This window comes from Chelmon rostratus, chromosome 14 (assembly GCF_017976325.1).
Source record: "Chelmon rostratus isolate fCheRos1 chromosome 14, fCheRos1.pri, whole genome shotgun sequence".
Taxonomy (NCBI): domain Eukaryota; kingdom Metazoa; phylum Chordata; class Actinopteri; order Chaetodontiformes; family Chaetodontidae; genus Chelmon; species Chelmon rostratus.
Genome location: NC_055671.1, coordinates 22,518,982 through 22,546,215, shown reverse-complemented (window position 1 = coordinate 22,546,215; position 27,234 = coordinate 22,518,982). Strand labels below are relative to the sequence as shown.

Genomic DNA, 27,234 nt, shown 5'->3' with positions numbered 1-27,234 from the left:
TTATGTAGTTTTTTTTGTAATTTTTTTCTGTGGCAGTAGGATCACCCTACGCGTGTTTTATTCTCTGCAGAGGTTTTTAACAGTGCAGCTTTGAGTTTGCTGTGTTTATTAAGCTGGAGGTTAGAGGGTGGGTGTGCGTGCAGCCATGAAGGAGGAGATTGCTGCTGCTGTGTTCTTCATGGCTCGGCTGGTGAAGAGATATGGCTGCCTGGATAATGAAGGCAGGGAGCGCTTTGCCGCCGCCCTCACCTGCATTCTGTTTGCCAACTACAAGAACCACTGGCACCCGAGCGTGCCCACCAAGGGACAGGCCTACAGGTCAGTAAAGCTTTTTTATTTGTGGTTTCAGAGAAAAAATATAATGCAACACCTGTCAAGATATTACATAAATCAATAAAGAACGGGCAACTAAACAGAACAAAACAAATCTGGGGACAAATAGGCAAACAATTCTAACTATGGTGATGCAATACCACAAAAGCATTATTACAAATAGAAGCATTAAATTCATGAGAAATAAAGACACCATTTTCTCAATCTAATACACGCTTATGGTGACTGTTATCAAACTAAGTAAATTATGCTGTATACTGTTGCACAGGGCTGCAGCATTATCTCTGAACTCTATCACTGAAACAAATTTGTACTAAAATAGCTCCTCTGTACTGTCTTGACTGCATGTTTTTATTATCCAGAGTATTAAAGACAGTTTATGGATGATTTGTTTTTAAAAATGTAGTTTCTAGTTATTCTGGCTAATCCACAGACCACACTTTCAGCAGACTGCACAGGGACTATTTCTTCAGCACAAAGTATCCCTTTTTTTTTTTTTTTTTTAAAAAGGAGCTATTAAGAGGGATGTTTCTGGATAAACATGTTGCTGTTTTTAGCTTTATTGCTAAGCATCACATGAGATTTCATTCACCTTTCACTGGGGCTGAAGCAGAATTTTCAGATTTCTAAATATATGGATAAATAAAACTAAAGATGGTCCTCCACAGGTATTGTTACTCAAGGTAAGAGAGAACTGGGTAATCTGCATAAGTAAACCCAATGAAATGAAACTCACCTTGTTTTCACTTGAGGATTGAAACGCAGTCGTTTTGTGCTGGGTGTTTCAGGTGTCTGCGTATGAACCGGGTGCGGCTGCAGGACCCCGTGCTGCAGCAGGCCTGCGAGCAAAGCGTGGTGCGGTACGAGGATCTGGGCCTTCCGCAGGAGATGACGGTGTGGGTCGACCCCGGGGAGGTGTCCTGCAGGTCAGGCCGCTTGACTCGGTAGAGACGTGATCAGACCTGGTGCAAGGTCCAAGCTTGTCAGGATTAGTGTCCGAAAGCTGCAGCTCTTCATTGGTTCTATGAAAGTGTGAAAAAGTCGTTAAAGTCCTCCGAATCGAGGCTAAACTTCGTCCTGGTCAGAGCTGCTGCTTCTGTCATGAACCAGACTTGAGCTTTGGCCTCACACCAACACTGCTCACCATTACCTTTTACTGTTGGATTACTGATCAGTTTAGTAAATATGAAATTAAAGATTTTGGCCACGTATTCTGGGAAGTGAGACTTTAGTTTTCTGATTCAGTTTTTCCTCCTCGCAGGTACGGCGAACACAGCACTCCATTTTCAGTCTCAGTGGTAGATGGCTGTCGCCGTGGAGATGGAGAATTTTCCCGCCGCATCCATGACGCCGTGGAGCGGGCGAGCCTCGACGTCCAATCGGGGAGCTCGTCAGATGAGGAGGAAGAGGAGGGCGGAGACAACAGCATGAGCAGCAGCAGCCTATCTTCTCTCTGTTCTGCCCCAATCCCGCCCAGCAACCCTGAGCCCAAAACCATCCCAACCGTTAGCAACCCCAACAGCGTCTACCGGGTAGGTTGACTTGATCGTATTAGTCTGACTCACTGGAAGTAGGCTGTTGGTGTAAGCCTGCCATTGGTCGACTTTCACTCAGCGTTCTCTTTCTGCTATCAGTGTTTTGCTGATAATCTCTGTCTATACATGAAACAACCTCCTAGCTAGCAACACACATGCTGAAAATGGTGCTATTTTGCAAGGGCACCGTCACTGCATCCTAGTTTCTGTTTCATTGCTGGCCTCTAACCCTTCTCTCTTCTCGCCCTCAGTTCAGTGAGTTTTCTCCAGGCGCCCCTCAGACCTGGCTGAGGGAGAAGCGGAAGGCCTTTGCCGGGGATGCGTTCCCACCTCACGCTCCTCAGGCTGGGGGTCCGACCTCTCAGTTCTCCAGCCAGAAAAGCTTCAAGTCCTATCGTCCCTCATTCACCTTCGCCGGGCCTCGTGTTGACAAGTACCACTGGGTCAGCAAATCCCGATAGAGCGAGCCGAGGCTCCGACCTACAACCACTGTGGGGTTCCTGCTCAGGATGGGACCAGGGACCGGCAGCCATGATGCCAAATCAAAGCACTAATAGACCCTGTCTGCAGGGGAAAAAAGATTTCAGCACAGTTTATGTATCTTTAAAGGATAACTTTATTATTCGTACATGGTTTAAAGTGTCAATGGTTTAAAGTAATGCTGTTTAAGCATGTTTTTTAAATTTTGAAATATTCAAGTATTTTAAGAAATTCTCTCTTCTAAAAGTGTTTTTAAACTAAAAGTAAGTGTGAATAAAGTAACATTGAACAGTCATTGAAAAGAAATAAATGCGTCCGTGTCAGCTCTGGTGGTTGCTCTAAAGTGTTTCCTCTTTCATTTCATGTCTTGGTTCATCTTTTTAACTTAACCTAATGAGGAGCAGCCATTGGTGCATCAGGAATTTTCTCATCCTAACCCAGATTCAAAAAAAGTTGGGACGCTGAATAAACATGTGATAATAATCATTTTGGACAGTAGGTACATGCATCTCAGTCTGGACCCTCACACAGCTGAGCGGTTGCGTGTGGTGGTGGTTGTACTGGTAGTGTAGTTAGTGATTGGCGTGTAAGAACAATCAGCTAACAACACTGCCTACACAGCAACCCCAATCACGTTCACCCTCAGGAGTCAGCACCACTGCAGAAAAATGCTTCGATGAAATGATCGACACTACAGATACACACTGATAAGTTTAACATCACTGGTTTTTGCAAGAAGGAGTTAAATTCAAAATTAGGCTGGTGCATGTGGTCAGGTGAGCTAGACCCAACTGACCATCGTCATGCTGGATTGAAGACGAGATTTGTATAGAATACACAGAAAAATCCTTTGAATGACAGTCTAAGTTTAAAGTATTAAAGGAATAGCTTGACTTTTAGAAAAATGAGATTCGCTTTCTGGGAGGACTTTGATGAGAAGACTAATACCACTCTGTATGTTAAAAAATAAGGCTACAGCTAACAGCCAGTTAGTCTAGCTTAGCTCAAAGACTGGAAACACGAGGAAAAAGCTTGCCTAGCTTCGTCCAATAGAAACACAATCCACCTACCAGCACTTGTAAAGCTTGCTGATGAACATGCCCTGTTTGATTAATCCATACAAAAACCAAAACGATGTGTTTTACAGAGGATTATGAGCCAAACTGCTTCCTGGTTCTGAGCAGCTGCTGGTGGAGATTCCAGGAAGTTACTGGTCCCAGCCAAGAAAAGGGTCCGGAGAGCTATTCCTTTAAGACTTTGGACACTTTTTCAAAACTGTAGCAATCGCCTCAGTGCAATAACCTGTTTGTTTTCCTTAAGTTCAAATGTTTAGTAGAAAGCAACTGACGAGACGGAAATATGATTAAACAAGAAAAAGAAAACATTTTTAAGAAATGATTTTAAAGAACTCACCAAACCCCCAACACCTCCCAGACTGGGTTTTATGACGTCAGATCATCTTCCTCCTCCTGTCTTTAGAGGATACTGTACATGTGAGGTGAATGAGGTGCTCTGCCGTCACTTTCATGCTCTGTCACAATGGGAATAAACCAAGAGTTGCCTTCTACATGGCAATGGCACCGAACAAGCTAGCTAATAAAGACTATAATAATAATGTTAGTCAAAAAAAATATGGAACAATACAAAGACTCCAGAGTTACCAGTGATTGAAGGAGCCACACTGCAGTCAGTGATGTTCAGATGTTTACTCCTGTTTTGAACTTCATTTCACGTGGATCTTCGTGATGCTGAATCACATTGGTGGGAAGACAAGGAAGCAGAGCTCTGATTGGCTGTCCCTGACTGTTTGAACATCCAAACATCTCGTTTTTGCAGCTGCTGGGCTCTTCATGAAGTAAACTCCTTCTCTGAAAGCTCGGTCCACAGCCGCATGAAGGCATCAGCAAAACCTGAGAAATGTTTGCGCTCCTGCAAACAGCAGTCTGAAGTGAACGACTGCTGCTGTCCTGTGTGACCTGTGTGCATGTGGACAGATGAGTGCAGTGATCCTACCTGCAGTGGCTGCACTTCTCACCGCTCTGTTCAGAAGTGACCACTGCTGGAGAAACACAACTGTCTCCACAGCTACGCTTTGCTGTGTGCGAGCCCATGTCTCAGGTCGTGCCTCGACTTGCCCCTGGCTGGCAGGTACAGTTGATGTTGCCGGGGTGAAGCAGTCAGTGGCAGCAGTAAACACTCGCCCTGAGCCCCAGGATTTTCCAGTTTTGCTGTGCTTCATGTGACCACAGCAGTCTCACATGTTTTTACTACGTGGATTAATTTCAGCACATGTTATCGGGTGCAGCCTCATCTCTGTTACAAACTCTGAAGGCTTTGCAGAACACATCTGCTATAGCGCTCAAGGTTATATTCACCCATATACACTGGAGGATTTATTATGGCACTTTCAAAACGTTGGGCAACTTATGAGAGACACTGACAGGAAATGACATGAATGCAGAGATAGTCTGACTTTTAGCCCTGATATCATTGTCTCAAACATTCTCCTGAGCGACAAAAAACTGTTTTCAGTTGAATAATCAGTGGAGAGTCCCTTTATGATGTTTTGTCTGTTTTCATAACCTGATTCTAAGAGAAATTAGATTTAATAAAGCTATATTTTATAGTTGAAATCTTGAGTATGGTTGAAACTATACAACCTATAAAGTTGTTTGTGTGAGGCAAATGTTTTAAACAGCAAAAAAAATATATTTATTTTTTTTCCAAATGTCTCAATTGAAATGATTTTTATGTTTTTATCACAACTCCACAAGCCTGATAAGATAGATGTCTAAGTGACAATTGTGACGACGTGATTTGCACTGAAGGTGTGTGACATTAGACTGCTTATACCTGTTTTAATATTTTCCCATTTCTTCTTGCTTGTTTGTTATGACACAAGCAAAAAAATAATGTACACAATATATGAAATATTGTAAAGTACAGTGAAATATAACCTTTTTTTTATTTATCATTATTAGGTTTTATTATAGACAGCAGAGAGGTGATGGAAGCTGAGGGAGAGAGATGCAACAAGAGTTACCAGTGTACAAATGGAAAAAGATCTGTCGGCTATCCTTGCTTAGAATAGGAAAAACAGCAGCAGCTTAAGATATGGATTAAAAATATTCTTTTTTAACATAACTTCTTTAACAACAGCTAACTAAATAATTCATTTCGTGACTCGGATGTAGTAATTATACATTAGAGGGACAAATAAGGTTGGAAATTAAGTAGGTATGTGTCTACAGGAGGAAGAATGTTGTGGTAGCTGTTCCTTTATGCTGTGGACCAAAGACATTTTTAGAAATACTATTTTTAATTTGCTTTCTTTCAGCTCAATAGATTAAATTAAGCACATTTAAAGAATTTTGTTTTTCTTCACCAGAACGTAAATCCTGCTAAAGGTTATAATGGATTTCAATAAGGTGGACACATTCAGGATGTTTCCCAACAGTTTTGATGCACTGTTAAAAGCCCACTACTGATTATATGTGACACAAACACCAGAACTACATTAACATTTGCAAAAAATCAAATTCATGCTCCAAAAAAACAATCAGCAAAACCACATAGGCCATGTTTCTAAAAAGAAAATGAGAGTTCAAACATGAATCCACACCACACCTGCTGAAACATTATCCCTTCTCAGACACTGTAGATGCAGCGAAGTAGTTTCGTAAATCCAGCTCTGGCACGACTGCAGCGAAGTTCATGACCTCTGAGTGTAACTCGACATGAGATTTGATTTTGTAAAATGCACACAAGAATCACTTTCTCTGATTTTCTTGGATGGTTTTGGAAGCATTCCTAAACTGCTGCACTATCGATGGTACACATTGCCCGATGTGAAGTTAGCAAAGTTGGACTGTAGATTTTCCCATTTTATGTTTGCATACATGTGTCATTGCTACTTTCCCTGCCCTCTACGTCTATTTTTAGCTATGGCCATGTAAAATACATGCTGGGTCTCTGTACATGTAACTTCTTACTGAATGTGGAGTCTAAAGAACCTCTGTATAATCTCATACAGTGAATGAGCAGATATGGAGCAAAAATTTCAGAGTCGGCATTTGTGTTCAGGTGATCTGCAAACCATGTTTTCTATGTGACAGTTGAATGAAAGTGTGGAAATAACCAGATAGCATTAAAAGCTACAAGAATACATTTGAAACTGTGTAAAAGACCTCACTGCATTTGCAGTATCATTGTCAGAAAGTGCCAATAACAGAGGATTAACCCCCTTTTTCTTAAAAGTATTTAATTTATACGTACACACAGTTCGTTTATTTCAAATGCCATCAATAAAATCATCTTGAACTAAAATGTATTCTATATTTATGATTGCAATATACTTCTCGTAATCTTAATGGTTTTATCAGTGTCCATATGTCTGCCGGGGTCGGACACTGAAATAGCAACTGCGCAGGACGAGCAACTGCACTCTTGCATGCGCTTTGACATATGTTGTTATTCGCCGAGCACAATAAAGGCACATAGATTAGCCAGTGCTATCGCACAAAAATAATGCACATTCTAACGCATCTATTAAAATAAAAATTCTTCTTATTAGAAACAGTGAGAGGACAGGAAGCAGGAAGGACACTTGGCTGCTGTATTTGTTTGTCATAGTGCGCCAGCCAATAAGCCAATAACGTAATGCCTTTATTCGCGCAATGGACCAATACGGCCAATCACAGACTTTGTTGTTACAGCGTCCCCTTGCGCTTGGTCACATCCGGTCGTATATATGTTGCCACGAGTTAGCGGCGAATTTGGAGGGTGTCCATTTTGAGCAGCCAGTCGGCGTCTCCGATATTTCCCCTTAAAGTAAGTACATTTACTTGTTTTTGTTTTTGAATTTATATATTGGCGCGAAATGTTATCTTAATACTGCAGCTCGTCTCGTTGTGGTCTTTGCCATCACCTCGCTTATGTTTGTTATGTGCTTCCTTGTTAGCAGTAAATCTAGTTAGCTTTGTGTGCTAACTGCCGCAGTGTTGCTATATACGTTAACGCGGTTATTTGGGCTGGGAATGACCTGTAAATCGATTCTAGTAGAAATTAAGCCTTTGTGTTTTATTGTATTCATTTGGATTTTATTCGATTTGACTGCTAGGATTATAATAGGTATTTGAAACAGGTTCAGCTGGCTAGCTCTGAGCCGGGCCTGCACGCTGTTCCGAGCGGCAACGAAGCAAAGCGCGGTCCGCTTGAACGCAGAACACAGAGAGACATGCCGGTTTATTGCTTGTTTTTGTTAGCTAACCAAGTCGTAATGTACACGCAAACATGTAGCAATGCATAATCCCCATTGAGGTTGGAATCCTAACGGTAATATAGTTTAATGAGATCAAAAATATGGAGGACATGTTTTTTTTTTTTTAACTTTACTTGGCAGAGAAACGATAGGTCAGTATTGGAACAGCTTCACCTATTGTATTAACTTTCTATTAGCCGTCGCCGTGTGCCACAGAATGCCGTTACTTAGAGTCAAATAAGTGCAAAAAAGTGAATAATTGTTTGTAGAATTTTTGCATTTAAGAAGATCTGTTATGCAAGGTTGGATTAACAACTAGGCATCTGCTCGTTGGCCCCAAGACCCAGATCTCTCCCAAAAGCCTAATGTTAACTGGATGCCAGTTGCGTTTTGGTAATATCTAGCAATAGTACTGAACTATTAAAAGTTTAGAAATTTAGTATTATAGTTACAACAGTCAGTCTTACAGTAATTTATTTTCTTGCCAACCATTTTCCCACAATGCAGTTGTTAATTAGACCTTCCACCACCCTGCCCTTGATAAAATTTCCTTTTTATTTTTTTATTTTTTTAAATCTCTGTATGCACTTATAAGTATGAAACTTCTGTTTGCTGCTGCATTGGCTAGTTTTCTAAAGTTTGTCTTGTCTCATCTCAGTCTTTTGAAGAGCCCACCGTCAGAATGGCAGACGCTGAGACTCTCCTCATGGAGACATCAGACCAGAATGGCAACGAGGGAGAGGAGGACCAGAACGGAGCAGAGCAGGAGCTGATGGTTGAACAGGATTGTCAAGATGGTCAAGATGGCGAGGATTGCCAGGACGGCCAGGACAATGGCACAGATGGAGGCAAGATTGATGCCAGCAAAGGAGAGGAGGATGCCGGGTGAGTGTTTAGTTTCTCCGACAGCCATTACACTCAGCATATATGAACACGTCTGGTATTCACTAAATAATGTTTGGTTTTGCTTGTGACTGAATTAAACAAAGATTCCAGGATGCAGCTATCATGGTTTAGGGGGTTAAGTGCAAGGACAATTACTTGGTTGGGCTGAGTATTATGACTTACAAATAAGTGACTTACAGCTAGTCATACAATATATATGTACCCTCTATTTGGAATTACTGAAGTTAAAAAAAGGAGTTAGGTGTTCTGTAACTTCTTTGGCTATCTGTGCAGTACCTGGTGTAAAACAGTAAGAAATAAACAAGACGCCTTACTGTATTTGCAGTAAAATGTTCGTGGGCGGCCTCAGCTGGGACACGAGTAAAAAGGACTTGAAGGATTACTTCAGTAAGTTTGGTGAGGTGTCGGACTGCACCATCAAGATGGACTCCAACACTGGCCGATCTCGAGGCTTTGGCTTCGTTCTCTTCAAAGACTGCTGCAGCGTGGACAAGGTGTGTTGGCTGTCTCACATGCGTCATTACCCAGCTAAAATTGGGTGCAGAGCATTGTTTTTATACATATTCAGTAGGCTTTCAGGTAAGTAAATCCGGTTGCCAGCAGATGCGTCTGATTAGCATGTTGTGACTGACATTTAATTTTAAAGAGCACACAGTTCTTGAGGTGATCCACAGAGCAGTCGTGTTTTTTTTCACTTAAAATGATTGAATTGGGTCACTCTCAAATGTAAAATTTTGTACAAATGTTGCCCAACAATATTCAACATACAACAGTCACGTCTATAGAAAAAAGCATGTAATGTTATACAACGCAAGAGGATTTTTCCAGGATTACGATTGAGCTTTGCTGTGTGCTAACACTAACGCAGTCCACATCAACTATGATATGTGCGTATGCAGGTGCTGGAGCAGAAGGAACACAGACTGGACGGACGTCCGATCGACCCCAAGAAGGCGATGGCCATGAAGAAAGAGCCTGTCAAAAAGATCTTTGTCGGGGGGTTAAACCCTGAAGCAACTGAGGACACCATCAGGGAACATTTCGGGGCGTTTGGAGAGGTCTGTTTTACTAGATTCATTCATATTAGGGCCATAAGAAAAGCACTCGAGCTCTGGACAGAACAGAGTAGAGCCCCACTTTTTGTGTAGTCTTGTATGCTCAGCCGTGTGTAGTAGGTGTTGTAACAGAGCAGCCTACAAAGATGGTGTTTAGTTAATGGGGGGTGGCAGTTATCTACCTAATTAAACAGTCTAATGGGTCAGTCTAAGTCTGGAAGTCTAATTGGGAGGCCAGTTTGAGAATGGCTGGCTGCAGTTCTCACATTGAGACACACACTGCTCTACCACAGAGTTCAGAAGGAAGGATGGTTTATTCAATGTTAATCCTATGACTGCCACACAACCATGTTGTTTAATTGGTCTAATCCTTGAGCCTAATTACTGACTAATGAAGAAGTGGCTGATTGAAACAAGGTTGCCGGTAGAGATAGGACAGGCCTCCTGTGGCAAATCACTCTTTGATCAGAAATTCTGTCACCCAAAAATAATGGCCCGAGAAAAGCCTTATCTGAGCTGAATTGGGGAAAATGTGTTATTACTCTAAAAGTTTTATTGTCATTTGAAAATTACAGTGGCACACAGAGCAATAATTTGGGTCCTGTTATCTAAGCCATAATTTTGAAAAGACAGCCAGGAGAAAACATTTAAATACAAATCTGACATTCTGTTAATGTCATCACGTTTCACACATACTTGTTTTTGACAGTATTCTAACAGGAGCGTTATCACCCTCTTCTCCTTCTAGATTGAAACCATTGAGCTTCCCATTGACCCCAAATCAAAGAAAAGGAGGGGTTTCATCTTCATCACATACAAAGATGAGGCCTGTGTCAAGAAGTGTCTGGAGAAGAAATACCACAACATCCAGGGTGGCAGGGTAATTACACGCACACGCACTAATCTCAGCAGAGCGTTGTGATTTGTGATGCTGTTCTATGGCTGGAAGGTTGTGGGTTTTGATCATCACTGTTCCAGTTACCTTGTGCAGGACCTTGAAGTGTGACCTGTAGTTACTTTGCAGATGATCACTATACATGCAAATATTTGCTAAAACCGTAATGAGGTTTCTCTGTCTCTATATTGCAAGCAGTTTCATTTTGAAGAAATATTCATTGCTTTGTCCATGTCTGCTGGGTTTGTGAAGTCAGGTTATAAAATGTGTGTTTGCGTCTCCACAGTGTGAGCTGAAGATCGCCCAGCCAAAGGAGGTGTACCAGCAGCAGCAGTATGGAGCCGGCCGCGGTGGTGGTTATGGAGGCCGGGCAGGCAGGGCACGTGGAGGTATGGACGAGGCATCAACACCATGTCTCTGATTTTTTTATTTCTTTTTAGCAGGGCTGTGTGGGTCTGAGAGTAGCAGAAACAATGGCAGAATTCAAGATTGACTCTTTACCCCAAAAATTTCTGTGCTTTAGAGAGAACTTGTATGGGTTGGGGAAAGGGTAACAAAATAGAAAGAGACCAATCATTTCATACATCTGTTTAAAATAACGAAAAGAGGACGAAAAGTAAACTGTTTCTCTGAAAATGTTTACAATTCATGTGCTCACTTTAATCATTGACTGGAAAACTACCGGCATTCAGTTAGCTGATTGTAAATTTTTGGAGAATTGGACACCTGATGTTCAAAGTTAAAGTCTGACATCAGTGAGACCAATCGCCTCAAAGCTGAAGCCGTGGTTGACTAACTTCATGTACCGTTGGTATATTTTGTGTTGGTAGATATATTTGAAAGCCTCTATATTTACTCTGCACTTTGTCTCAGGTCACAACCATGGCTGGAACCAGGGATACGGAAACTACTGGAACCATGGATACGGTAACCAAGGCTATGGCTACGGTGGATACGGCGGCTATAACAACTACGACTACTCTTCTGGTGGTTACTATGGATATGGTCCCGGATATGATTACAGTAAGTACACAGTCATTTAGTTTTTGGCTGCGTGGGTTTTATACTGTGATCAGGGATGCACCGTCTCAATTTCCCTCTGATACCTAAACTTGAACATGCTGATATGGGACAGTGGTACTTTTTTTTTTCTTAAAGTTCAAAATCCTTGTAACTAATTACAGAGAACAATTTACATGTAGCCAGTTCCTGGTCCCTTTTTAATAAGGTCAGTACAGGTATAAAAGCTGCTCTGTGTATTGTGTTGAAACACAAATTTGACTACGTAACTGTTTCTGCTCATCAAGCTCGTGCCATGAGAAAATATGTTTGGCCAGAATGAACAGAGCTCCTGACATGACAGACATGAGGCTGATCTGAAACTGCATTTCGCTCTGTCAGGGAATAATGTGAATAACCTGATTTCCCATAGTGTTATTATTCCTTAACACTGAGCAGATTGACTCTTGTCTGAATGGAAACCTGTCTCTGTCTGATACATCTGTCCTCTCTGCCCAACAGACCAGGGAAATGCCAGCTATGGGAAAACTCCGAGGCGGGGGGGACACCAGACCAGCTACAAGCCATACTGATGATCACATGGGAGTGCAAGGTATGCTACGAGTACCCACAGCTGCAGTGACGCTTAATTTGTTAGTTAATCAAAAGTTTAATTGGCAATTATTCTGATAAGAAAACTGATAATCGTTTGTAATTTTTCAAGCAAAATGATGCTGTTTCCAGCTTAAATGAAGGACCGGCTGCTTTTCTTATTTATGATAGTAAATGCAAAGTCTTTGGGTTTTGACTGTCAGTTGGACAAAAGAAGCAATTTGAAGACCTCACTTTGGACTCTGCATGTCTGTACTCTGCGTGTCTGTATTTTGCACGATTTATTGAAATTATATAGATTAAAAAGTTAATTGTAAAAATATTTGTCACATTAATTGATAATAAAATTGTTAGTTGCAGCCCTAGACTACCTTCCTGACTTACACTCACGGTGCCCATACGCACAGGCACTGAAACACCAACTGCATGAAGTTAGTTGAGGTTTTAGAGCAGACCAGTTCCATCTGAACCTGCTACGCAAATGGTATACTGCACAGAGACCACTTACCAAATTTTAAAGGTGTCTGAGATTATGGTGTAGCCTATAGTGAAGATAGTATATTTTAATTTGCCAGCTCAAAAACATTTTTTTTAACAAATAACCCTTTGTGCAGCTCTATCAGTTGTGTTTTAAATCAGGAAAATATGACCAAGTTGTGTCATCCCTCAGGACTCCAGTGATCCAGTGAGACCAATGGCTGGACGGACACACTGGGCATGACTCGACCTCTTTTATGACAGAAGACCATTTGTACAGAAAACAACTGAAATGTAACTTTTCCATTTTTTTTTAATCCTATCATTTTTAGGTTTTACTTTTTCCCCTTTTGGTGGTGTTTTTTTTTTTTTTTTTTTTTTTTTCTTTCCCCTCCACATTTCCATCGATGGAAGTGTAATTTTTACTGTACTTTTTGGTACCTGTTTTGATTCTAATGTATTGTAAGGCTTGTATTTTACATGTTTGCTGACTTTACAGGTTGAAAATCTTGGCACTGTAAAGGAGCTTTTTTGACAAATAAAAAAACATTTTCAGTAACTTTTTTTGTTCTGATGCTTCCAGGTTCTGGGGTGGAAGATGAAAAAGTTGTTCAGTGTGTTCAAGCTTAAAATGTAGTTGTCAAATTTAACTTCAGTGTTAATTTCTCTGGTTTTCTAGCCACACAATCCAATGATCTGTAATACTAAAATGTTACATTTAGTAACTTTAAAGGTCACCCTCAGATGAACCCCTTATTTTTCTCCCTGCTCATGTGGAATCGAGTGTCAGGAGAAGTCTAGTTATAATTCCTGAAAACTGCAATGACTGCCTGCAAGCTTCTTTTTTTCCCGATTGACCAGGGAGTTAAACATCTGAAAGCATACAGATGTGTTGGATGGGATGGGATGATCAGACCATATTTAAAATCAGCAAACTTTAAGTTTCTATGTAAGTTCAGTTTGTGTTTGTCAAGTGCCGTTTTTAGAAGTAATTCCTCTGAAGTTAAGTATGCTTTGGTTTTTTCTGGACAGACTTCAGGCCACTGGAGCCTCCTCAGCTAGTGTCTGGCAATTTTATTAGTAATAAATATTCTCGTTTGTAATGACCTGTGTATTTTTTTTTAATGATGTTACTGCTAATTGTGATTGAAGGGCACAGTAGGTATGTTTAATTTCTTAGTTCAGGCCTCACGCTCTGAAGGTGAAGTGTTTGATTCACCTGATAATCCAGAAAAGAATATTGATATATAATATTAACAATATTTAGATCACCAAAACGTTAGATGTCAACATGGTCACTCTAATTTGAGTAGCCATTGCGGTTTAGACAGTTTCCGTAGTGTAGTGGTTATCACGTTCGCCTCACACGCGAAAGGTCCCCGGTTCGAAACCGGGCGGAAACAAGGAGATATTTTCTATGTTGCAGTTTCCAATCATAGTCTAATTCTATATCAACGCCAGAATAGTCATAATCAGCTCAATACATCATCGTATCTCTCTTATACATTCACCGACAAAGCACAAACAACATGGAAGTGATTACACGATTGTTTCACACATCTTTGTTATTTTTGCATACTTTAAAAGTAGCATTGGTTTCGATGATCCCGCCCTGTTTCAAATCTTTCTTTCTTTCTGTCTCTCTGGCGACGGCCGTCTGTAAACGACGTTCAACGGGTCACTTTTTCCCTTTTACTCTCTGCCAGTGCTCATCAGGACCGATGTAATACTCTCTCTAACCACAACATAAATTGCAATAGAGGGTTGGCGCTGTTCGAATTTCCGTCACTTGAATCCACTGAAATGCTTAGACCATAGAAGCAGCGATTCAAAGAAGTTCAAGCGAAAAGTGACCTCTAACACGAAATGATGAGGTTTTCGGGTCTTTTTATGTTTGTGATGAATGAAACTCAGACATCTTACTTGTTTGATACCTCATATTAATCGGTTTGCTTTTATTAGCTCGCTCCTGATATTTATTGAGCTGATTATCCTCTTTGGAAGGTAAAAATAGTCCAGTATCACTCACTTACAGAGAAGGAAGCTAATTACTTAGCAGTTCAGTATTAGTTTTCTACCCTTATTGTTCATATTCATTTTTATGAAATTTAATATTGTAGCTTGAGTATATCTTGGACGTTTCAGTAATGTCTGCTGTTTAAGGGCCAGGCAGGGGCATAGCCTGTTTATGTGTCCCAAATAGTTTCTCTGTGTACTTAGTTCCCTTTTCCCTCCAGTGTGACGGCCCTGTTTAAAGGTGCCACTAAAGACTATAACCACCAGACTGCACTGTTTCCTCTTGGTTTCATAGATTTTTCATCCATCATAATACTGCTGTATGTCAAAAGAAGGAGATTATTATAATTATCAGATAGTTGAACACTGAGCTCCTCCTGCCCTGATCAGTGCGTTTCACTGTTCATTCTGGAGGTTTTTACAAGAACAGGACAACAAATCACGGTCACATTTGTACACATTTGCATTTTAATGAACAAACTCAGCATCAACACATAATATCATCCATTTAATCACATAATCACAACAAGAGTATTCATGCCATCATAGTCCTTCACTGAACATGAGGTTTGATTAAAGTCTAGACAGATTCTACTGTACTCTTATCTTAACCAAGTGCCCTGTCTTTAGTTCATTGTCCTTTCTGGTGCTAGTCTACATCTCAGCAATGACTGGTAGTTTCGGGGCCCTGAATTTTCTGAACTGTCTGTATGTGGTGCGGCAGCCGGACGCCCAGACACAAACACCTCCTGCCTGACTGCGGAGACCAGTCTGTCTTCCTGCTTGTCTGTTAGCTGAGAATGCACCACCAGTTGTCTGTTCTGCTTCTTTTGCCTTTCTTTCAGAGCATATCTCTTTGTCCTCAGCCGTCCTCCTGCTGTTCGAGAGGGGAGCCCACATGCTTTTGGGGTCCTTCAGGCAAACCTCAGCACATTTTGGACCCTGATTTCCGTGTGACCTAGAGAGAGGGGGCTGACGTGCTGAGTAGTTGAAATAGGAAAACTGCCGCCCTGTCTTCTTCCCTTCCTCCGTCCATCCTCCACGGACGAGCCGGGCTGCAGTGAGGAAAGAGTCCGTCTGGCTGTGCAGCTTCTCCAGAGGGTCTGAGAGTAGAGGTCCAGGCATGGCTGACGTCCTACGCAGACTAGTAGGAACAGGGTCCATTTTAATGCTGCCCTCCATCCTACTGTTGTCCCGAGTCTCCTGCTCTGCTTCTGCACTTGGTTTGAGGTACTAAAGCACCTGTAAATCATATTTTTATAGCCTTCGATTAGATGACATGATGTAAGGGTCACAAAGTCTTAGGGACTGTGAAATCATTTAAGAGGCAGGAAGTAAATAAAGTTATGTTATCAGATCTTTGACACTGGAGACAGCTGCCTGCTGAAGTTTGTGTGCGGGAAAGCTAACACAATGAGCTAAGAGACACTAAAATGATGTGTAGAGTTGCAGGAAAGTGCAGCTGGTGATAGTTCTGCGTGGGTTAGGCTGTCAGTGCTGCTGTAAGAAGGCTGAGACAGAAGCTTTTTATCAACAGGTGGAGGTGATCCTATGAAAGACTACTATAAACTCGACCATAGCTTCTCAAGGTGCGGCCCGCGGGCCATGTGACATGAAATGCACGCATTGTATTTTAAGCATGCCATTTCAAAACTTTCACTTTCAGCAGCCTACATTTATGACACGACTCAAACTGGCAACTAGCAGCGCCTCGCGAGTTTCACAGAAACGATGTGGTCTGTCATCTGTAAGCCAAAGTTAGTGATTTCAGTAGACAACTCAGCAGTTTAATGTGGAAGCAAGATGGAAAAGCCACCATGGAAAAAAAAACAAAAAACAAAACATTGCATGGTTGAGCAGAGAAGGCGGTTTCAGGAAAAATGGATCAACTCTTATTCCGTCGGCTTATCTGCAAACAGGTGATTCCAATCTCATGAGTTTTCCCTCAATCATATGCTGGCGCCCTAAATTGATACGCAGTCATCAAAACATTGAGGACCTCGAAGTTAAACCAACACAAAGCAATTGAAATAACAAAGCACCAGCTTCTGTGTTAATCACGTTTCATTGTGCAAATGAACCAGTCTAGCCAAACTAACCAGTGGCTGCTGAAGCTGTTGCTGCTGGAGTGTTGTCCAGTGAAAAATTTCTGGGGTGTGGAGACCCTGACAGCAGCACAGAGTCCGGGAGGAAGTGCAGGATGTGCTGACTAGAAGATGGAGACCCGGGGCTCCTGGCTGCAGAGGGGCTGCAGGAGGAAAAGATGAATGATAACATGACACAGACTGTAGTTCTATAATAACCAATGCACTTTTTTATTATGTTATATTATATATTCAGTGAAATACTATCACTAAAGATATCTCATCCCCAAGGGTAACCACTATATTTTACTTAATATATGTCATAATCAGCAGTGTAGATGTCCAGCTGAGCTACTATTTGCTCACACCACCTGTCAACTATCATGTAGCAGCTCCAGAGTATCTGTTTATCTGCATGTTGTACATAGAAATATCCACAATAAATGGTCACAAAGCTGTAGATTCAGGTCATACCAGATTTCAGCGTGAGATCCTCATTTCTCTCGTCTCTCTCCTTCCTGCTCTCAGGACTGAATGTTTTACCACTGCTCTTTCTATCTGACCCCCCCCCCTCTCTCTCTGTAATCCTCACCCTCTCTCTCTCTATGGCAGCCCCAGTTAAGCGAGTTCGACAGGTGCAAAGTACAATTCAGGATATAGGCAACATTTTATTAGAAATCAGTGATGAAATCTAACAAAAAAAAAAGAGAAAATATGTTCCACATAACCGTAAAATTGAAATGGTAATAATGTATGTGTAAAATAGTTGTTACTTTATGGTTTATTTAAATACATAATGATGGAGGACTTATGTGATTTGTGGCTGCAGCAAAACACATTTGTTTCAGATTAGTAGTATATAAGCACAGTTTTTAGCAGTCAGAGTTGCTGTTGACGCTGCATCATTTCCTAATGATTCATCTTACAACATTCCTGTTTTTTCTGCACTCATTTGGATCAGTGCTGAACTTGGCCACCTCTGAGACCCACTTTTGGGATTTCATCCAAAAGGTCAGGATCATGTTGACTGTGGACGGACAGTAACCTCACTCTGCAGGACTGTTTGCTCTGATCAGACACGTGATCGCTGGTCTTCTTCTCCTGAGTCCAGCGGTTATCTGCTGAGGACAAAGCAGGAGGACTGTTGAACAGCAGGATTTAAAGTGTGTGCGCGTGTGTGTCTAGTGACCACATACAACCCAGAATGTGATCATTTGATAATCCTTTTTGACATATTCTCAGCTGAAAACAGCGCAAAGACAATATATTTAATGTTTGACCTCATCAGCTTCATTGATTTTTGTAATAACTGCTTATTCTGAATTTGATGCAGCGACACTTTTTTGAACAAGTTGGGACAGAAGTAGCTAAAGACTGGTAAAGATGTGGAACGCTCCAAAAACACCTGTTTGGATCATTCCACAGGTGAACAGGTTGATTGTTAACAGGTGATAGTATCATGACTGGGTATGAAAGGAGCATCCTGGAAAGGCTCAGTCTCTCACAAGCAAAGATGGGTGAGGGTCACCACTTTGTGAACACATGATTGGATAACGGATGTTACTACATTTATATAAAATTACTCTTGTTCATTGTATCAATGTGATGACGGCTGAGTGTCTTTATGGAAGTGTTTGTCCAGCTGATTCTCGTTATAACACTGGACAGTCTGACTTTTTCTATCATGAGAACTTCCTCTGTCATCCATGTGTGGGACTTGAGTGCTTCATTTTAGCAAGATATTTTCTGGGATCTAGGTCTCCATCCCTCGTTGCCGCTATCCCTTCTATGACAGTGCTGACAGCTATAATAACATTTTCCCATTGTTTCGAGTCACCTAATACGACGACTGACCCTGCTAATTGTGTTGTGTTTTGTCTGCTAATTTCTGACCACAGAACTTAAAGCTGTACAACGCAGAGTTATTTCCTTTGACACTTAGGTGACGCAATCATTGTATTATTTGAAGACACAATTTATAAGTCAAAGAGCAAGTAAAGAGCACGAGGTCATTTTAATCCAAACAGCTCTGAGCTATTCCAAATATTCACTAAATCATGTGATCGTCAGACCTCAACTGCTGTTCACGTGTTGGCAAGCAGCTCACCCTCCATTCACAGAACTGTGGATCAAAGTTCAGAGGGACAGTCAGCTGTATCACAGCACAGCAGGACCAAGTTTGCCCAGTTTGCACTGGCTCATGGTTGTCACCAATCTGGGTCAAAGGTAGTGGGAAAGCTGCTGGAGCTCCGGCAGCGTCATGAAAGGCCACCAGTAGTCCTGACATTACAGTACAGTAGCCTAGATTCAACCCTCCGTGGAGAACCATGACCTGGATGATTGAGAATATTCATTAATCCGCTGCAGAAAATAGTCCCCAACATGTACATTATTTACTTCTGCTTAAGTAACGTTTGATAAAAACTGCAGTGACAGTTATTTTAGGAAATTACTGAGTCTTTTTCTTTGAATGAAACTTTGAATCTTCAGGAGGAATGATTGCCACAAACAGAGCAGAGAAGTCAGAGAGTATTGAAAGACATGTTGGATTTGTTTTATTCATGGGATTGTTGACAATGAGAAAAAAGTGAATAAACCAACCTTAAGTGGATTTTATTCAAATGGGCTGAAAATAATACCAAAAATTCAGATGTGACCTGCAATGCGCTTCATTTAGAGCAGTGTTGCATCAGTTCCTGAATTTTTCCCGTTATGGAAACTTTTGACAGCTTCAGTTTCAGTGTGCCTAATTGGTCGAAGCTAGTGTTAGCATTTAACAGAGGACGTTACATGAATGGTAGAAACATTCTATTTAAATGCTTGACTCTCTTTGTCAACGTGCTGGGATATCTGTTAAAATCTTTAATAAACTATTTTTCATGGTGGAGCGCAGAGGATGAAATGTGGACTCACCTGAGGAAAGAAGCTGCTCTGCAGTCTGGTGGTACAGCGGCGGGTACTTTATCGCTTGCCAGAGGGAAGCAGAATGAACAGGCTGGGGTCAGTATTGTCTTTTATTATCCTTTTACAGCATTCAAACCATATCAGATTATGGGGTGGTGGGGGTGTATCAAGTATTTCTGTACTTTAGAAATACTCTACTGGTAACAGTCGTTAACCATATTTTCTGCGATTTTCACAGGTGAATATAAAGAATTTTGGGCATCAAACTAGTTTTCACTAGGAATCTATGTCCTGCTGCAAGAAGCTGATGATGAACAAGATTAAGTGGTGAGGATAGATGTGAGAAGTGCAGTCTGAAAATCCAATTTTCACATTTTATTTCAAATAAGTAGATATTTTGCTGGTTCTCTTAAATAAAAACTGAATTAGCAATCCCATACCGAAATCACAGCTCTAACATGAACACTGGATCTTTGCAAAGTGAACAGCAATGCTACAACCCTACAACACATAAAGAGGAGTTGGAGGAGGTACACCTGCTACCTGTGCACCAAATCTGAATAGATGTTCCTCATCAGCTGGGAGCTGATCAGCTGACTTATCAGTTAGCCAATGAGGCGGCAGAATGACTGAAGCGCTGAACTAACGCAATGTTCCCTGCCATTACATAATGTTCAGGTATTTCCAGATGATGCTCAAGTGAGTAATTGTGACTAAATGAGTGACGGTTGGAGACGATGGAAAGCAGGTAATCACTGTGGCATTCAGCTTTCTTTGTTGGCGGAGCTGGAATGCAGGGCAGGGCAGCTCCATGACGATGAGTTTCTGTTTTTAGCGCTGGTTCAAATCTCAAGTTTTTTTTTGTTTGTTTCTTTTTTGGATTCCTTGAAGTAGTGAGAGGGGGGGCTCTAAGTGATGGTTGGTAAGAATAGAGCAAAGTAACAAACCACTGACAAATTCATTAGCTTTTGTCTGCTATTCATTTTCTTAAACACAGCCTCCCATCCTTGGAAGGTTTTCTGGCCGTTGTCCTCCTCCGTTCACTGACAGCCTTTATTGTGGTTTGTGGCTTGCAGCCGCTGTTGCGCCTCATTAAAAGGTTTCTCAGCGGTAATTGTTAACGGATGGGAGACACAGATTCATCCACAGTGCCTCCTGCCCAGATTTTCTAAACAGGCATAAACAGGTGACCGTTTGGGCTCAAAACGACCTGTTGTGGCACTTCCAACTGTTGTTGTTCTTAATATCACAGGTTTGGTCCCTGCAATTATTGTACAAGCGAAAGAGAGGTCCAGTGTTTTAGGTAAATGGAAAACGAAGTTATAAAGTTATGCTCAGACTCATTCTCCAGCTCCTCCTGGAGGATGCTGTTTCCAGGCCCACTGGGATGAATAATTACTCCAGAATGTTCTGAGTCTGAGCCATTTCCACCAGTTTTAACTTTCCTAGAGTTTGTGACTGAATTGCTCTCTCTGCTCCTTCCTCATGAAAATGAGCCTGTACCAGATCTTGTCAGTTCCTCAGAATAAAAGAGCAAAAGATGTATTTCCAGGGCCGTCATTTCTAATGCTCAGCAATCACACAGGAAGAGAGGACAGGTCGTATGCGAGCAGAAGTGAAACGCTGTGGCACCCTGTTGTTAACATATGATCTGCATGTGGCTATCCCATCTGGAAGTCAGGTGAAGATGGGATCAGAATACAAGTGGAACAGCCAGACCACATCTGGAGGCGGTCTTACTCCCTTCATGATGGGACGTCAGCCATGTGTAAATGCAACCCATACAGTGTGGTCACATTCTTAACAAAAAAAAAAAAAAAATCCACCTAGCAGGATAAAAAACGCTGCTTCCTCCTGCGATCTTAAGTCGAGGAAGTGTCAGGAACAAGTCTTCCTTCGCAAAGGGTGATTTTGGAAATGAATGATGCCTGTCGACAGCTTCACTCCACTTGATCTGGGACGCACCATGTTTGTTGACATCTGCCAGCCACGTCAAAGTAATTGGCACATTAAGATCCAATCACGCTGTGCGCAAAATGTTCATTAATTCCAGGTGTAAAAGCAGATCAGATCACATGTAGGTGAAATAGGGCTTTTGAGAGGGCCTCAGGGAACAAATTCTGTTCAAGTGACTGAAGCGGAGTTCTTACAGTGGGACTCAAGCTATATTTAAGCATGATTCCAGTGCTGGTTGTCTCTATTTTGTACATTTTGCAGGAAAGACTAATATGCAAGGTATATCTTCAAGGTTTATGGTGACAGCTACCATACAACAGCGACTGATAATGTTTTAAAAAATAATAATGTTTGAAATACATGTTGAACTTACATCCATTTGATTAAAGCAACAGGAAGTTCAGATCCAGAACTTTGTTCCAGTGAAACAGTATAGATAATGTGTGCTTGTAAGGCTGTGACATGGTTTGTTGGTGGTGTCATGGCCTCACCTTCGTTTTGATCCTTTCCAGCTTACAATAAATAATGGGGATTACGTTAACGGACTGCAGGATGAGCTGGTTTGTCCGGTTTGTTCGCTCAGGTGTTCTGTCATCTGCAGGTATTTCTGAACTGACTGAGAGTTGACAGCCTCTCAGCGCCGACATCAGCTGTGACACGACTCAGAGCTCTTTGGGCACACAGATTCACAGGTGAGACATTAACTGTGTTCTTTAGGCTCAGACCTCATACGTAAAGTCTTTACACATATTTGCTTTTATTATTCATAATCCGTCTATGTGTGAATCACAAATACATGTTTGTGCATCTAATGTTTGTGACATTTAATGATTTTCAAATTGTTGTTTTTTTTGTAGAACCCTTTGTCAACCTTGATTTAAAACAAAGTTTCATAAAATATTGATAAAAATTTCTGATTATTCATATCCTCATAGGTCAGCGTAATGTGTGCTGTTTAAGTACCTTCACTTTCAGAAAAGGGGGCATTTCTACACACATGGCTGAAAATCTATTATTGAAACTGAAAGCAGAATACGAGTATGTACATTATATTCCATGTATCTTAAACCTGGAGTGCAGACTTTTACATGTAACTGAACGTCTATTCAAGCCAACAAGTAAGTCTGTCACCACCAAGTTAATCAATAATCGTTTTTAAATTTGGTGTCTGCAGTGATGTTGCTGTCACTGGGTAGCGATGCGTTTATCAACCGGCAATGATTGGGAAGCCATCATAGTGATGAGTAGACTGCAGCAGAGACGGTTCAGACTTTCCTGTGGGGTTTGACTAGTGGCTGAATCTGTTCTTTCGTCACATATCTTCCAAACATTCTGACACTAAAATGGCATTTTATCAGGAGGAAATTAAATTTCTTTGAGATCTGTCTCTGCAACATACTCTCCTGAGAAGCAACAACCCAATTTCCCTCTATCCATCCACACGACGTCGACACTTCCCACACTATTGATCCCGGCCATTTAGGAGGCAGGGAGTGTGAAGCATTTTATTGCATTGATGCAGCTTGTAATGTCTCATCTTTTGTCATAGCAGCTATGAGTACGGTGGAGCCTTCGGCATCATAAGCTTGTCAAAAGTGTTGGTGCATTTACTCTAATTACCGTAGGGGGGAGAGAAGAGTTCTGCACTGCGGGTTGAAGTCACAACAACTTGACGACTCAAATGACCTTAAGTTGGAGTTCTACTTCGTAAGCGTTCTGCAACGTTCAGAAATCACAGAAATGAGGCAGCGATTGGGGCCTCGAGCATGTTATGCTGATTTCACAGTGAATTTCCAGACTTAAAGCTGTGAGTTTTTAAAGGCGAACATTCGAACTGGACCGTCGTTTTCATTCTCTCTTCAGCTTCCGATGAGGCCCAAAAAGAGCCATAGCAGATCAAGGAAACCAGCTTGATGTGCACGTTTTGTCTGGACAACTTGTATTATTCAACTGTAATTTTTTAACAAGTCTTTCAAATTTCAATAGAAAATATTTTGTAATTCACCTCCAGAATGGCACATTGAAGTAAAAGAGTTTTCTGATGTGACAACACTGTGGTGAAGCTTTGGTTAGATTTCGGCTCTTATATGACTCAGCGAGGGTCGGGGAACGATCGTGGTTTGGGTTAAAACGAAGACTTCATCATGGTTATGGAACCTTCATCTTCACGGTTGCATTACTGACCACTTGGTTGAAGTTGGAGAAACATGGCGGGCATGGTTAAAAGAAAGAAATGTTGACTGTTGTTATGAAATGAGAAGCGAACAGCAGTCTCCTGTGTTGAAGACCGTTCACTCACCCCGACAGCCGCCTGGTTGTGGGATTTCATGGGTTTGTCAGTTGAATGTAAACATGCTATTGGTTTTATATTTATAAAATGCTATTATCCAAAGCCTCTCATTCACCCATTTACACACACATACAAACTCACTGATGGCAGGCACCACAACAGCTTTATCCTCCTCACTTTTATAAAGAATGAAAAATCATCAAATCCCTTTCTGAAGCCACAGTATCTTACACTGTGTTAAGTATTTTCCACCATGCAATAATAAAAATCCACTGTGTTTTATTGTCTAACTCAGGTGTAATCACAAGGCAATATTATTTTTATACTCATAATGTACATGAATATAACTGATTTTAATTTTGTATCCCTTTTATTGTCTATTTGCTCAGTTCAGCCCCTTATTTTTATCCTTATCTGATCCTTATTTTCCCCTTTAGACGCCATTATGTCTTCCACGCTGGTCATCCGGCAGCCGCAGCCCGTCATGGAGGCCCGAGACTCTGACGAGTGGGGATCGGGGATATGTGACTGCTGTGAGGACGTACCTGAGTGTAAGTGTCTGGCAGGCGCTGGATGATAAACTGATCAATATGTTATCGATCTTGTTGTTTCCTTTCTGATTCAGCGTGTAAACCATCTTATTTGCTGATTTGAAACAAAGCATTGAATTAAATTATAATGATGAGGTCATTGTAGCTGAAACTAAGATCCTGACTCACTGCTGATGCAATGAACCAAAATATTTGTTAAGACATGAAGGTGTTTCATTTATTTCCTCCGTAAAACGGCATGTGTTCATTCCTTTGTCTCTGAGTGTTTGTAGGTGTGTCGGTATCTGTATCCACGGTGTTCATCTCTTGATTTTCTGGGCATCTCTTTCCTGGTGAAGGTTGTTTTGCTTTCTGGTGCTGTCCCTGCTTCGCCTGTATAACCACCAGGAAGTACGGCCAGTGTCTCTGCCTCCCCCTGCTGGACATCTTCGGCTGCATCCCCCCCATCACCATGTCCATGAGGGCCTCCATGAGGCAGCGCTACGGCATCAAAGTAAGGCCGCAGTTCTCTGCCTTAAAGGCCTGATCTGTAATGTTTTTACCTTTATTTACTGCAGGTGTAGCTGTGTGGAGACAAAGGGGCACAATTCACACACCAAACATTTAGAATGGATCATCTTCAGTCTTAAAATGTGTGTTTTATTATTTATTTACACCAAAGTCATTTGTTGTGAGCAGAGTTAAACGTCAGAAAAAACAAATTCAAGCTTGATTTGTAGCTCTGTTTTATAAGTTAGTGAAATTTCACTGCGGTTCACACACATGCAGCACATAGAAGAGAAGAGTTAGTGTTTGAATTATTCATGAAGGCAGGTCTGTCAATGTAATCTCGATTTAGAAACTGTGGGAAACTGAGGAATGGAGAAAGACAGCAAAAAAGACATTTCTTTTACATTTGAAATACATCATTACCTTTCAGAATGACCCAGAATGAGCGTTTTCTGCTGCCTAAAACACAAATGACAATTTCAAAACGTATTCATCGTAGCGTTTTTGGTAACTCTGCATAATAGAGGCAGTTTACAGCGTAAGTATGTTGTTTGCTAACAACATACTTACAGGCTGCTGCTCGTATTTACAGTAAATGTAGGTATAATGAAGAAACAAGACTAGAGAGAGCAAGGGGGGAAAGAAGAATTAAATTAAATTTGAAGTACTTTTTTAAAATACATGTGAGGGAAGTTCTGAAAGAATGGTATCAAAAACACTGAGGTTGAGGAAAAGGGGCGGGGAGTGTAGACAGTATATGGGTTTCTTTCACAGAATGATGGTTGCTCACCACTGCTGTGTGATGTCGGTATAAAAGCTGGTGTTTTATTATCTGCAGCACTGCAGTTTAGCTTTGCTGAGGTCTAGACACAAAAACCACTTGGTGAGTTTGACTTTATAATTTTATACTATGTTTTATTCTCTTATATGAGCTACACTTTGCTGACTCTGCGGCTGCTAACCACACCACAGCGTCACTCAGCTTCAGACGGTATTGCGGGCGTAGTTGCCTTGTAATTCTGAGTATAATTGCTCTAGTATAATTTCTTATTTTATGTATTTTTAATTGTTAATTTCTTCATTTTCTCAGTTTAGCTGTACTTATTTCTGTCCTTGTGCTGCTGCAACACCAGAATGGTTAGGGCTTGTCTTATCTTATCTTACCTGATCTTATCTCATCTCTCAGGTTAGTGAACTTTTGTTTATGGTTAAAAGAACTACTCGAGGCTACAAATTTAACTTGAGGGTCAAAATCATTAAATGAAGGCAGGAATATGTGTGCTAAGTGTATGAATTCACAATTAAAGGCAACAGTTGATGACAGATTTCCGCCCTGACACCTGTGTGAGCTCCAGCCTGCGGCTCACCTGCTCACCTGCTGTCGCTGTGTGTCGTCTGCAGGGCACCATGTGCAGGGACTGTGTGTATGCGACCTGCTGTACGGCCTGCACCTGGTGTCAGATGTCCAGAGAGATGAGGAGGAGAAACATCCAAATCGTCCTGGTCAGCGCCAAGAACACATGACCTCTCCCCCCTTGTCGTTATGACCACCGGGACCGTCACGTATTTCAATAAACCACAACCTGCTTTGGCGCAGTCACGTTATAACGACACTGCAGACTTAAGACATCTGAGAAAGACCAAAACATGCTCATGTCACTGACTGAAAAACTGCCTCTAACACTAATTTATTGAGAGTATTCTTTCCCTTATGGTTTCCTTTACATTAACAGAGACTAAAACTCTAAAATACCTACAGACGACTGATCAGCATTTATTGATTAATTAATTTTCTTTGCTGGGATTCAGTATAAAAGTCTCCAATTGTCTCTTCCTTTTTGAATTATTTTAGCTCTATAATCACTTTACGGATGTTACAGTTTACACTTTATCAAACAGACATTTAGCAGTTTAAGACAGTAAATTCAACTTACAAATACTGTGGAGTACAGCAATTGATATTATTGATATTTTATTTGACACTTACTTTTAAAGTATTTATCTCTTTAGTTCATTTCTGCTAGTATCATGCTTAACAAAGTGACTATCATTTATTATTGATTTGTTGTTATTAAAATGATAAAATAATATATTATGCTGGGTTAATTTTGTATATTCTTACAGCTGAGAAGGCAAAGAAAACTGTAAAACCACACAAAGGGCAAACTGCACAGAAAACACACAGGAAGCCACCTTTAAATATGAATGTAAAGCCCAACACTTTAGGTAGAGGGAGCCACACACTTCACAATGAGCCCATCCAGCTGAGGCCATGTGGGGTCACAGTGCTGCGGATCAATAATGTGCAGCATCTCTGTCGGCCTCTGTGAGTTTTGAAACCTCGCTCGTGAAAATGTTGACACTCGGACCTCTATTAAAGCTGACACATGCT

At 41.2% G+C, this 27,234-nt stretch overlaps 3 protein-coding genes, 1 long non-coding RNA gene and 1 other non-coding gene across 5 annotated transcripts; 4 read left to right on the top strand and 1 right to left on the bottom strand.

The window, feature by feature from the left end:
* Window positions 1–145: 145 nt before the first annotated feature.
* On the top strand, window positions 146–2,329 carry btg4 (B-cell translocation gene 4). Its single transcript, XM_041952934.1, has 4 exons — window positions 146–318; window positions 1,122–1,259; window positions 1,595–1,865; window positions 2,120–2,329. Exons 1-4 carry the CDS (start codon window positions 146–148, stop codon window positions 2,327–2,329), a joined length of 792 nt encoding a protein of 263 aa, XP_041808868.1.
* A 4,748-nt stretch (window positions 2,330–7,077) lies between these two features.
* Window positions 7,078–13,655, top strand: LOC121617147 (heterogeneous nuclear ribonucleoprotein A/B-like). The gene is made up of 9 exons (XM_041952208.1): window positions 7,078–7,178; window positions 8,267–8,493; window positions 8,840–9,008; window positions 9,414–9,572; window positions 10,318–10,449; window positions 10,751–10,853; window positions 11,338–11,487; window positions 11,986–12,076; window positions 12,746–13,655. The coding sequence occupies exons 2-8, from the start codon at window positions 8,291–8,293 to the stop codon at window positions 12,054–12,056; spliced, it is 987 nt and encodes a 328-aa protein (XP_041808142.1). The 5' UTR covers window positions 7,078–7,178; window positions 8,267–8,290; the 3' UTR covers window positions 12,057–12,076; window positions 12,746–13,655.
* Window positions 13,656–13,882: 227 nt separating this feature from the next.
* trnav-cac lies at window positions 13,883–13,955 on the top strand. Its single transcript has one exon. It is a non-coding gene; the product is annotated as a tRNA-Val (tRNA).
* A 1,080-nt stretch (window positions 13,956–15,035) lies between these two features.
* Window positions 15,036–17,215, bottom strand: LOC121617759. The gene is made up of 3 exons (XR_006007408.1): window positions 17,127–17,215; window positions 16,668–16,816; window positions 15,036–15,810 (listed from the first exon to the last, which is right to left on the bottom strand). It is a non-coding gene; the product is annotated as an uncharacterized LOC121617759 (long non-coding RNA).
* A 4,875-nt stretch (window positions 17,216–22,090) lies between these two features.
* Window positions 22,091–26,930, top strand: LOC121617363 (cornifelin homolog B-like). Its single transcript, XM_041952527.1, has 4 exons — window positions 22,091–22,204; window positions 24,240–24,353; window positions 24,692–24,846; window positions 26,244–26,930. Exons 2-4 carry the CDS (start codon window positions 24,248–24,250, stop codon window positions 26,364–26,366), a joined length of 384 nt encoding a protein of 127 aa, XP_041808461.1. The 5' UTR covers window positions 22,091–22,204; window positions 24,240–24,247; the 3' UTR covers window positions 26,367–26,930.
* The last annotated feature ends 304 nt before the right edge of the window (window positions 26,931–27,234 follow it).

Coding starts and splice junctions, on each gene's coding strand:
- LOC121617363 (XM_041952527.1), top strand. CDS start 24,248: ATGTCTTCCACGCTGGTCATCCGGCAGCCGCAGCCCGTCATGGAGGCC. Junction 24,354..24,691: donor CTGTGAGGACGTACCTGAGT/GTAAGTGTCTGG, acceptor TTCCTGGTGAAG/GTTGTTTTGCTTTCTGGTGC. Junction 24,847..26,243: donor GGCAGCGCTACGGCATCAAA/GTAAGGCCGCAG, acceptor TGTCGTCTGCAG/GGCACCATGTGCAGGGACTG.
- LOC121617147 (XM_041952208.1), top strand. CDS start 8,291: ATGGCAGACGCTGAGACTCTCCTCATGGAGACATCAGACCAGAATGGC. Junction 9,573..10,317: donor ATTTCGGGGCGTTTGGAGAG/GTCTGTTTTACT, acceptor TTCTCCTTCTAG/ATTGAAACCATTGAGCTTCC. Junction 10,450..10,750: donor ACAACATCCAGGGTGGCAGG/GTAATTACACGC, acceptor GCGTCTCCACAG/TGTGAGCTGAAGATCGCCCA.
- btg4 (XM_041952934.1), top strand. CDS start 146: ATGAAGGAGGAGATTGCTGCTGCTGTGTTCTTCATGGCTCGGCTGGTG. Junction 319..1,121: donor ACCAAGGGACAGGCCTACAG/GTCAGTAAAGCT, acceptor TGGGTGTTTCAG/GTGTCTGCGTATGAACCGGG. Junction 1,260..1,594: donor CCCGGGGAGGTGTCCTGCAG/GTCAGGCCGCTT, acceptor TCCTCCTCGCAG/GTACGGCGAACACAGCACTC.